This window comes from Phocoena phocoena, chromosome 2 (genome assembly GCF_963924675.1).
Source record: "Phocoena phocoena chromosome 2, mPhoPho1.1, whole genome shotgun sequence".
NCBI lineage: Eukaryota > Metazoa > Chordata > Mammalia > Artiodactyla > Phocoenidae > Phocoena > Phocoena phocoena.
The window spans coordinates 106,964,852-106,976,504 of record NC_089220.1 but is presented as its reverse complement, the minus strand read 5'-3'; the positions used below and the strand labels follow the sequence as shown (position 1 = coordinate 106,976,504).

The 11,653-nt window shown below is 55.5% G+C and overlaps 2 protein-coding genes across 3 annotated transcripts; one reads left to right on the top strand and one right to left on the bottom strand.

Annotated features, from left to right (window-relative positions):
• The first annotated feature begins 1,241 nt into the window (after nt 1-1,241).
• On the top strand, nt 1,242-7,829 carry PPIB (peptidylprolyl isomerase B). Its single transcript, XM_065872977.1, has 5 exons — nt 1,242-1,440; nt 2,164-2,277; nt 3,204-3,297; nt 6,567-6,751; nt 7,497-7,829. Exons 1-5 carry the CDS (start codon nt 1,306-1,308, stop codon nt 7,617-7,619), a joined length of 651 nt encoding a protein of 216 aa, XP_065729049.1. The 5' UTR covers nt 1,242-1,305; the 3' UTR covers nt 7,620-7,829.
• A 443-nt stretch (nt 7,830-8,272) lies between these two features.
• Nucleotides 8,273-11,419, bottom strand: SNX22 (sorting nexin 22). Of its 2 annotated transcripts, XM_065872508.1 has the most exons (7): nt 11,336-11,410; nt 10,875-10,958; nt 10,342-10,446; nt 9,769-9,863; nt 9,367-9,399; nt 9,069-9,136; nt 8,479-8,600 (listed from the first exon to the last, which is right to left on the bottom strand). In XM_065872508.1, the coding sequence occupies exons 1-7, from the start codon at nt 11,408-11,410 to the stop codon at nt 8,479-8,481; spliced, it is 582 nt and encodes a 193-aa protein (XP_065728580.1). The 2 variants fall into 2 exon arrangements, with proteins under 2 accessions (XP_065728582.1, XP_065728580.1); XM_065872510.1 differs by lacking the exon at nt 9,367-9,399 and having other exon boundaries at nt 8,273-8,600; nt 11,336-11,419.
• Between the last annotated feature and the right edge of the window lie 234 nt (nt 11,420-11,653).

The following is an 11,653-nucleotide window of genomic DNA, read 5'->3' as shown; positions in this document are numbered from 1 at the left end:
GGACAAGGTAATGTCAGTGGCCATGCATAACCTCAAACTCAGGTCAGCACCTTATATAGAGACCAAATTGCCAAGTTCTACTATAGAAATGGAGCCATGTCTACCTACAATCTGGGCTGTGAAGACCAGGAATTTCTGTAAAGTTAATCTTTGAAAATTAAAGACATTTAATAATGTCATGGTTCCGAGCTTTAGAAAGATGTCAGTGGCAATTTTGGGTGTGCGTGTGTGCTAGACTTGTAGTACTTAAGTATATATGTTGCGGACTGTTGGGAACAAGCGTCTTCGGAGCCCTGAAATACAGCTGGGGGCGCATCTGACGACTACTCCTGACCTTCCGGGAGGTTTCTAGAAAAGAGGGACTCAACCTCAGACCCTTGCAGATATTATTTCCCACCTCAGTGCCAACGTGACGGCTGTTCCATCCAGCATTTGTTGAGCACTTAGCCCTGAAGCAGTTGGGGGAGCTGTATACAAAGTAAGAGCAACAGTCCGTTTCTCACCAAAATAAATAAATAAAAATTTTAAAATGTAGTTGCTTGGGAAAACAGGTAAAAAAAAGGAAGTTAAGAACCAGAGTATACAACAGTGTGCGTTGACTCATACAGCAGTAAGCACAGTAAGATTAGAGAAGGGAGAGAAAAAAGGTAGGACAGTGACAGGGATTAAGTCAAGAGGAAGTGGGTTTTGAAGCAAGTTTTGCAAGACAGACGGAGCTGTATAAGGTTATATACTCTGGGTAGGCATAAACGTGCCCTGAGTTTTTGGAGGCTACACATTTAAACCCAATTCGGTGTGACTAACCCTTGACTGGCCCAATACGGACAACGACCAGTGTCTTCTGCCCCATCCACAGACTTCCTAACCTAAAGCCTCGGTCACCGCCTGTCAAACGACTTCCAACCCCACAAAGGCGCGGCGGGCCATGGGGTCTCTCCGCTTGGGCTGCTGGCCTCTTCAGAAGCCCAATCCGGGGCTCTTGGAGAGGGCGTCGCCTTCCGCTCATCCCCTTCCTGTTAGTGGGCGTCGACGAGCTGTAAAGCCAATGAGGCCACAGTAACGTGGCAGCCACCCACGAGCCCGCGTCTCCGCCCGCCCAGTCAGCGAGCCGGGCTCCGCCCCCCCAGGGGGACCTACCATCTGGCGCCCAACCAGAGGGGGAAATGGGGCCTGCCTCCCGCTAGGAGGCCTGCAGGAGCCCCGGTTCCCCCCGGCTGCGCTCGGTGGAGGAGCCGGGCCCACGTCGCCGCGCCCCTACCCTCCTCCAGCCTCGGCAGCCCGGCCCGCGCTAGCTTCGCCCGGTGGATGCTGCGCCTCTCGGAGCGAAACATGAAGGTGCTCTTCGTCGCCGCCCTCATCGTGGGCTCCGTCCTCTTCCTGCTGTTGCCTGGACCTTCTGCTGCAGATGAGAAGAAGAAGGGGCCCAAAGTCACTGTTAAGGTCCAGCCTCCCGTCTCCAGACCTGCCTGGCGAGGCCTGCCCTCCGCCGCCTGGGTTCCGGCCTTGGCGCCTCTGGTCACACATGTCCGAGGCATTTCGGGTCCCAGAGCTCGGGCCTGGGCGTCCTCGGCCTTGACTCTGCCCCTCCCTAGTTTCCCTGTCGTGGCCTCTTGGCGCCTGGGCCGTCCTCCCCCATTCAGACTGGAGAATGACCCGGACCCTCCCCGAGAGCCCAGCCCTGACCCAGGCGTTGGCGCCCAGGATGCCCAGCTGGGGCCGGCATTGCAGACTCAGAGCCGCCTATTTGCAGATACCCCACAGTGCTGAGGAAACGGTGAAAGATCACGCCTGCCAGATTGCCAGTCTTTTCTCTACGTAGGCCAGGTTTTAGCCACTTCAGTTACAAAGCACAGCAATGTAATAGTTTACACCTGAGTGGTGTGCTTAGGCTCCCATCTTTGTGGTGTTTTGATGTTAAGTTTTAGAATCTGGGCCCATTATTTATTTAGAGCAAAGGTTGTTACTGTAGTCTAAGGAGAGTGTAAACAAATGGAGCTTTCATTAGATTCTCATGGGGTTTTTGTCGCCACCAAAATCAGATTCAGAAACTGCTCTTAAAATATGGGTCTGTTTTCTCACATCCTCCGGGTAGCTTCTTGGGCCCTCGGTTCCCTAGGAAGGACCCTTTTAAGAGGCTAAGTTTGAAATTGTCTTTTTCCTCAGGTGTACTTTGACTTGCGAATTGGAGATGAAGATATAGGCCGGGTGGTCATCGGTCTCTTTGGAAAAACGGTTCCAAAAACAGTGGATAATTTTGTGGCCTTGGCTACAGGAGAGGTAAGTGGCTAGAGCGGAGGTAGCCAAGCTTACAGGCAGCGGAGTTGGCAAGTAGGGTTGGCGGGAAACTGAACTGCAGAGCGTGGCCCACCCATAGCAGTGGCCGTCACGGAGTAGCAGCTGTGCCCTCTGGCACTGGGAACCCAGTATTATCATATCTTCTCAGTTTTTTTAACTAAATCCAGAATTAGAATTTTTTTTTCTCTTTTTGAGAAAAGTTTTCATCTTTGAGACTTTGCAGTAACCAAAGAAAACATCCAGGGAAACTAGTTTGTGGTCTCTGCACCAGAGTGAGGGGCCCAGAGCTTTCCAGGTTTTAAGGAAATTAATGCCCCATTTAAGAAAGTCTGGGGCTTCCCTGGTGGCGCAATGGTTGGGAGTCCGCCTGCCGATGCAGGGGACACGGGTTCGTGCCCCAGTCCGGGAAGATCCCACATGCCGCGGAGCAGCTGGGCCCGTGAGCCATGGCCGCTGAGCCTGCGCGTCCGGAGCCTGTGCTCCACAATGGGAGAGGCCACAACAGTGAGAGGCCCGTGTACCGCAAAAAAAAAAAAAAAAAGGAAGTCTGCATTCCAACTTGCCATTGGGTCAGCAGGTAACTTTTTTTTTTTTTTTTGGTCAGTTTTCTTCTCTTCCTATGATTAGATTAGGAAAAAACGAGAGGGGAAAGGTGGAGGCATTATGTATGAAGTAGAATTGTATTAAAGGCAGAGGAAATGTGCAGTCTTACAGCCTTTCCTGGATCTGTGTGCTCCAGGCCTGGCCTTTGATTACTGGTCACCCAGTGGCACGTTGAAGGATGAATCTGCCGGCAGGGGTTTCTCTTCTGTGAGCAGTTGTTGTTGTGGGCTGGGTTCCTGCAGGGCCTATTTAATGTCTGCCTGGTGCCTCATGCCACCTTCTCGCCTTCTCATCCCTTTTTCTAGAAAGGATTTGGCTACAAAGACAGCAAATTCCATCGTGTGATCAAGGACTTCATGATCCAGGGTGGAGACTTCACCCGGGGAGATGGCACTGGAGGTAACCTCAAATCCTCTGGGCAGAGGGGTCTGTCAGTGCAGCCGCCAAGGTGGGAGGGCCAGGGAACCCAGTACAAAGGAGAGGGAGGAATGGGTTTCAGGTGGACATAAGAGAATCTCGCGCAGCTGACAGACCAGCTGATCCAGGCCTACAGCCTCGGTGACTTGCCTTGCGGTATGCCCTGCGGGGAGGGGAGCAAAGTGAAACACCTGTAGGTGATTCTAGGTCAGGCATGCAAAGCTTGTGTGGGCGGCCTTGGAAGCCCCAGCAAGGGTGGGAGAAGTTGCTCTCCTTGGCAGTCTCCCCCAAGAGACCACTTGACAAGAGCTGGCGGTCTCACCTGCGCTACTTGTACAGCCTGGACTAACCAACAGGTCTCACCACACTTGGGTGCACAGCCTGCTGTTCCTTTAGACCACAGCTGCAGCTCACCCCACCGATCAATATTTACTGGGCCAGGCTCTGTGGTGGGTGCCGAGGATGCAAAAACCAGTGGGACGGCAACTCCCTTTCACTTCCAGTACCTGAAAAGTCACAAATGGGCTGTAACACAGCTTTTAGGGCTCAGGCTCTGTCCTCAAGTGGTTTATCGTCGAGGTGGGAAGAACGAGGAGAAAACACTATGAAAGTGACATAATACAAGATGTAAGTCATAGCTAGCTGGACGACAAAGACAAAGCAGGCGTGATACAAAAGCACTGTAGTCATGGAGTCACACACAGTTGGGTGTCTGCCACCTTCTTACTTTGTGACCTCAGGCAAGTGAGTCCTCTGAACCTCAGTTTCCTCTTCTGTAGAGTAAGTGGTAAGAGTTGTGGGTGCTGGGAGGGTGAGGTGAGATGTTGAGTGCGTAGTGCCCAGCGAGTGGTAAGTAAAGTCAGCTGTCGTCAAAGTGCTGACGAGTAAAGGACTCACTTTGCGCCAAGGTGATCAGGAAATGGCCTCGTAAACGTGAGGACAGATTTGAGCGGGGACAGATCTGGCTGCGGAGAATTTGCATGGGCAGGGAAGAGGCAGGGTTAAGGCGTGAGCTCAGGTCTGGTCTGCGGCAGGAACTTGGCCAAAGGTGGGGTCAGGAGGATGGAAGTGAAGCTCCCACCGGGAACCCAGAGTGGCGGGCCGCGGCCAGGCCAGGGACCCAGGGCTTTGTCCTCCACGGAGTGAGGATCCGTTGAAGACTTGAATGGGAGCAAGGCCTGATCGCAAAGGAGTTTGAGGGATGATAATGTGGCAGATTCAGGACATGGACACAGGAGAAGCAGACTGGCAGGGGTGTTGGTGCAGCTGCCCCTGCGTTGGGCGATGTGGGCCTGAACCCAGGGAGGATACCTAGTGGGTAAGAGCAGAGATTCGAGAGCCAGACCACCTTGATCTTGGTTTGAATTCCAGCTCTGCTACTTCCCAGCTGGGGTGCCTTTAACCTCTGTACCTCGGTTTCTTCATCTTTGAAATGGAGCTCTTAGCTCCTGCCTTACAGGGTGGGTTTTTTATGTTTCACATGCTTGCACCAGCCCTCTGGCACACTGGTCCCACTCTGAGCATTAGCCGTGATTGCAGCGGGGGTAGCAGGAATGGGAGAAAAGGATGAATCCGTGATGGGGGTGAGGACAACATTGACAACGTGCGGAGGAAACAAATGTCGAAAGAATAACTGAAGTCTGGAGAGAAAGATGACAAAGCATGTTGAGTTTAAAACCTTCACTATCCATTTAAGTTTGGGACTCCTTATATCTTGGTAGTGATTGGAGCTAAGGATATAGACTTGGGATTTTCTGGATAGCAGCAGTAGTTGAAGTCCTGCAGTTCACTGAGATGTACAAAGAGGATTCTCACATGGGAAGCCTCTTTTTAAAAAAAAAACTAAAAGAGTTGACAGTTTTATTTTCGCATTTCACATTACAAATAAAAATTGCTTTATTTGGTCCCACTACTCCCCTCCAAAACTATTCTCTCTGATAGGAAGGGGGAACAAGTCTTCCTTGTCATGCTGTTAGAAAACACCCCAAGTCACAGCGCCATGATCTCTTGGTGAAGTAGAACAAGTAATATAAAACTGATGTAAAGAGGCTCCCCAATCTCCTGTCTGGTTGAGTCCTTCCTGGCCAGGTGATTTTCAAACTTCCCACTTAATGTACAATCAGAAATACCTCCTCAGCATCAGTCTAGGACAGCTTCCCAACCTGGTTCCACTCTGTGGGAACCACAAGATGAAAATACGTGTATTGAAGAGGAAAAAGGTTTTGTACGCAAATAAGTTTGAAAGGTGTTGGGTAAAACAAAATGAAAATTACTTCTTTGTTGCTGGGTTTCTTGGGGCCTCTAGTGCACAGTGTGAATCTCTAGGAGAGGACAGGGACAAAGAAGGGTGTAGTATTTCTCCTGGAACCAGCCTTGGGAACTTAGGTTAGGATCTCTGGAATGGGGTAGAGATCCTCTCGGCTCCACTATCTTGTATGCTGGCCCCAGACCCTCCACAGACAGACACAGTAAACACACTCAGAGCCACCTTTTATTTTGGTTCATGCGTTGATAAGAGGCTCTTGACTGTCCAGAACTGAAATGGCGACCCCTCTCTTTTGCTTCTCCCTGCCCCTCCCCACTCATCTCTCCTCCTGCTTTGGAGTGTCCTCAGTATCTTTTGGGCTCTTAAGAAGAAAAGCTGGTCAGCCACAGCAGTCCTTTTTTTTTTTTGCGGTACGCGGGCCTCTCACTGTCGCGCTCTCTCCCGTTGCGGAGCACAGGCTCCGGACGCGCAGGCTCAGCGGCCATGGCTCACGGGCGCAGCTGCTCCGCGGCATGTGGGATCTTCCCAGACCGGGGCACGAACCCGTGTCCCCTGCATCGGCAGGCGGACTCTCAACCACTGCGCCACCAGGGAAGCCCTAGTCCTCCTTTTCTGGAGGGTTCTTACCTGCCCTGCATCCTGCACAGCACCTCCCTCCACTAAAGTAAGTCCCCATGGCAGGCCTCTCAGGCCACAGCCAAGGTAGTTTTTAATATGTGCCTTATTTGAAAGTCGTAAAGCTATATTCTCAGAGTAATCATTGTGTGAGCTATTCACTAAATCACCCTGGCCTCATGTCCCACTTGGGCTGTCAGTATGGTTTGGCTCCAGGGCCAGAGGGTAGGAAGGGAACCGCTTGTGCGTCCTTGTACTCCACTGGAGCCTGGCCTGGCACGGGGGACAGGTTCAGCCTCTGGAATCCTCGCCCCGAAGATCTGCTTCGTTGGGGCTCCCCCAGCTCCCCTGACCTACTCTTTCTTCCCAGGGAAGAGCATCTATGGTGAACGCTTCCCTGATGAGAACTTCAAGCTGAAACACTATGGCCCTGGCTGGGTAAGCATGGCCAACGCAGGCAAAGACACCAACGGCTCCCAGTTCTTCATCACGACGGTCAAGACAGCCTGGTTAGATGGCAAGCATGTAGTGTTCGGCAAAGTTCTAGAGGGCATGGTGAGTTTGTGGGGGAGGGACTAACTGTAGGCAACCCTGACCAGGGATCTGACACAGACCCCAGGGCAGGGGATCCATATATTTTATCCCTTTCCCAGAAGGGAATGTACAGATTCTGACCAGTGTTTATTTCTACAAACCTGGGGGGAATTGAGACTAAACAGCCTCTCTCTCTATGCCCCCGAGTTGTTTTTGTTTTTTTTTTGGTCATGCCGTCTAGCGTGCGGGATCTTAGTTCCCCGACTAGGGATCGAACCCGTGCCTCCTGCCATGGAAGCCCAGAGTCTTAACCACTGGGCCGCCAGGGAAGTCCTGCCTCCAAGTTCTAAATCCCTCCAGGCCCCAGGCAGAGGCCGGCCAGGAGGTCTCGGTGAGGCTGCACAGTTGAGGACCCTCCATCCTGTATTCAGTCAGGCATGTCCTGGCACCACCGTCGGTTGTACAGGGCCCAGCCGAACACGCTGTCCCAGAGAAGCCTCTTGGCACCCTCTCCCCAGCCGCCCCCCTCCTCACCCCTAGCCCAGCCTGGGTCATACTTCAGAGGATCGAAACTACTGCATCCTCCTGTTGTCAAATCTGGGTTCTTCTTGCCCTGGGCTGGCGCCCGGCCACGATGCCCTTAGGATTTTGGTGCCTCGTGGTTTGTATACTGTTCATCACGTGCAGGTTTCAGCCCTCGTGGCCGCACGCTGGGGCCTGTCTCCCTCGACCAGCAGACCGCCTGACACTCTGCCTTCCTCCCCAGGATGTAGTGCGTAAGGTGGAGAGCACCAAGACAGACGGTCGGGACAGGCCTCTGAAGGACGTGACGATCGCAGACTGTGGCAAGATCGAAGTGGAGAAGCCCTTTGCCATCGCCAAGGAGTAGGGCCCCAGGGACCTCTTCCCTTTGAGCGACTGTCTGTGTGGCCCTGTTGCCCTCCTGGGGGTGAAGACAGCCCGCCACAGGGCTCCATGCTGCACTGGCCGTAGTGCTGGCATCTGACGGAGCGGACCCCTCCCCCCACATTCTGCGGGCCCAGTTTCGTTAACAAACTCCTACCAACAAACACTGACCGATTAAAAAAAGGTTTTTTTATAATCTGCGTATGGGCTGGGTTCTGGGGCCTCCGGCACACCTCCCCACCCACCCACCCGACCCTAAGTCCAGTGCCAGCCCGCCTGGGGCTCCTGTGGCAGTGGTGCCTGTCCCCTCCTTGGGTTCCAGCCTGAACCCTTTCCCTCCAGAAATGAGGGAGAGATGAACACAAACCAGACATTTCCAACTGGCCACACAAGTCTGGGAGGGCAGGGGGAAACAGATCTGGACATTCACAGAAAAATGTGCTACGCACAAAATGTCAAGCAGAAGCTTTTGCCCCTTGCTTCTGAACTTGGCTAGCCACTGTGCCTCAACCTTTGCATGTCCCCGCCACACCTTCCTCCTGACGTAGGTAAAGGAATACACCTGCCCCTTTTCATAGCCCACCTCCAAACTGGTGGGCTATGAACATTCTAAAGGAATTCTCCCTTTATTCCCTATCCTCTGTTGTCCCCACCCTGGCCCCTGGGCTCTGGGAGTGCAGGATCCTACCACCTCAAGACACCAGTGCAGCTGCGTTCTGAGCCTGGAGGGGTGGAGGGTGGTGAGTCCGGGGTCCAGGCCAAGGCTGACGCAGCCCATGTCCCTTTCATAGGATCGAGGTCCATGACTGTCCTGGCAGGTGGCCTAAAGCCCTCTGGACTGGTCAGGGCATCGGTGGCACTGGAGCAGGGTGACAGGCAGCCTCTGGCTGGGCTTTAGCTGTGCTGGCGCTGAAGCCATAGAGGCCCTGGAGCACACCGTTCACCACCACGTTGGGCAGAGGCTCTAGGACAGAAGGAAAACAGGAGTAAGGGGTAGGGGCTTCAGGGCAAGAGGAAGTGGGGTGGGCCTGACTGCAGGCCTGCAGCTCCCTGAGCTCGGGCTCATAGGCTCAGCACCCCCTGTTCCCCGAGAACAGGGGTCCCTGCCAAGGCAGCAGGTAGCAGCTGGCCACCTCAAATGAGGCCTTGGCATTCCCAGTTCACATTCTGTTCACATCTTGGTAAAGCCAGGCTGGTAAAGAATGGAGACCAGGGGAGCCAAGCTCATTTCACCATGTCTACTTCCTGGAGGAAAATACAAAGCAGGCTACAGGGGCACAGGAACAGCAGGGAGGTGTGGCCCCAACGGGGGGCAGTAGGAGGGAGATGCTGCCTAGGGGTCCTGCGAGCTGAGAAATATCAACTTCACCCTCACTCCCACCCTGGTACCTGGGCCCTAAGTGTGGATTATGGGTCAGAGGCACCTCCTCACCTGGGGATGGGATGCAAATATAAGGATCCATGCAGAAGCTGATAACAGGCCGGTGGTACAGCTGTGAGCTAGGAAGAAAAGGGGTCATGAACAGTGGAGGGGGAAACAGAAAACTGTCAGGTTGGGTGGAGACTAAGGACTGAGATCACCAAGGACCCACAGAGGAAAAGTGGGAAGTGGGCTCAGGAGGCAACAACATGAAAACCTGGAGTACGGGGACAGGCCAGAGACTTCAGGCCCTGGCGTATGGCCACGAGGGGGCAGCAGGAACCCAGTGCAGACAGGGACTTGGACTTGCCTGCTGTTGCCGGGCAGGAACTCCCCCAGGGCGCTGAAAAGAAGAGAGAGGCTGTGAGCTGCCTGGGGATGACCGGTGGGGGGGGGGGGGGGGGGGGCCTGTGGCAGAGGTGGAGATGTGGAAGCCCAGAATTTCACCTCCCAGGAGACTGCTGCTTCTATTTCTAACAAACTCAGCTCAGGAGGTAGCCAAGGCTCTTCAGAAAACAGCCCCTCCACAGGGGTCAAGAAAGCCTACTGGGGAGGTGTGTCTTAAAGAGGAAGAACCAGGCTAGGGCCTGGCAGATACAAGAAGGAAAGGGGCTTGACCTCTAAAACCTTTCCTCACCTGCTGGCTGCAGAGAGCCCCTGTCCCCACAACACTGGGGCCCCTCTCATGCCAAGCGCCTCTAGAGATGCTCACCCCCAGCTGCTGGCCTTGGGGACTATGGGCAAGTGGCGAAGACTCAGGAATTCCAGTAGTTCCTTGGGCACATCCTGGTTCAAGTATAGGATGCCCTGGAGAAGAGAACAGAGGCAACCTGTCATCAGATTCAGCTGTGTAATACGCAGAGCCTGGTGCAAATTGAAAACACGTGGGCCCTTCCAAAATGATAAAGAATTTCAAGACAACCAGAGCAGAGCATTAAACCAAGCTAGGGCCCTTCTGAGCACTGGCCCTGGGCGACTATACAGATTGGCCCACGAAGCCAGCCTGGCCTGCAATGGGGCATAACCGTGTGGGAGAGGGGGGGAAGGATCTCCACCCTCATCAGGAGGGCAGTACAGGATCTCACCCTGGAGAAGGAGAGCTAGCCTTCATTTAACTGGGACTACCTGCCTCCTGGGTACCTCACTCAATCCTACCAATTCAGAGAGGGACTAGAACATGGCCAAAATGTAGGTCCCCTTCACCCCAATGCCCCGCACCTCTCTGCCGGTGTCACACCTCTGGTCCAGCAGGCTGAGAGGCAAACAGAGTGAGACCCACACATACCTGGATATAGGCCTCCAAGCTCTGCCGCCGCTGCTCCAGTCCTCTGGTCCTCCAGTTGGGCAGGCGTTTCGAGGGGAAGTCGGGCACTTTGGACAGTTTCTTGATCTGCCAGGAGGTTACCGCAGTGCGATCACAGCATCCCAATTGAGCCCTCAAGCTCACTTCATCCTAGCCAAGAGCCCTCCCCAGTCCTCCCTGCCACCCACACCCCCAAACTTCAAGCTCTACCCTGAGACACGCCCGCGTGGTGAGTAGTGGTTGGGACAAGGGCGAGAGGTGCCTCCAACACCCCCGTCCGCCCCCAAGACGCCCGACGCCGGACCAGCCGCGCAGGGGCACGGGCAGCACGTGGGACCTAACCCTTTGCGCGCGTTCCGCAGCCCGCAGGGAGGTCTGTGCCCACGAGCTGAGCTCTCTAGGGCCAGGTAATGGGGGTGGCAGAGGCTGGGGCCCGCCAGCTTGTCTGCCTGCCTCTCAGGGCTTGGGAAGGAGCCGGGCCGGGGTCGGTCTGTCGGTGGTGGGCGCAGCCTCACCCGTTTGTGCAGCGCGTGGAACTCGCTGTAGCGCCTCTTCACGGTGTGTCTGCGCCCGTGGCACAGCACCTCCACTCGGAACACCTGGCGGGCGCGGGAGGGCAGCCGGGTGCGCGTGAGGCCTGGCGGGTTGGTGCAGCAGGACCGGCTCCCGGCGACGCACCCACCCTCCGCCCTCAGAGGCGCAAAGCGGCCTGGGAGCGCCGCTGCTCTCCAGGGACCCTCCCAAGTCCCCACACACTTGGGGGCTCTGCTCCGTGCAGTCAGTCCCTCAGGAGCCGGGACCGCCGTCGGCGGGGCTGGCAAGTCCAAGCGGCCCAGAGACCCTCGGCAGCGTGTCCCCAGACGGCCTGGGCCGCCGCGCTCGGACCCCGAACCCGAGGTGCGGGGTCCGCATTGCATTTGACGCAGGGAAATCCGGCGGGTCCCCGCGCCCCTTCCCATCCACTGCCCCCGCTCACCATGTGGCCTTTCTCGGGGCTCTGCCGGGTCCCCTCGGCCTCGGGCCCCACCGACGGGATGCGAACTTCCAGCATGCAAGCCTCGCTTGCAGCCGAACTCTCCGCGCTCCGACCAAAGACCGCGGCGTCGCCGGCCCCGCCTCCTCGTGCCTGCGGGACCCGCCCCCACGTTGGCCCCGCCCAGGGCGTTCCCCAGCGCCGCCGGGTCCTGCAAGGGGCTGATTAGGCTGGAGCCCGATGGCGCGAGGCGGGCGCCGCCCACTGAGCCTAGTGGGGCCGCAGAACTTGGAGACCCTTCGGCAGAGAGCCATCTGTTTG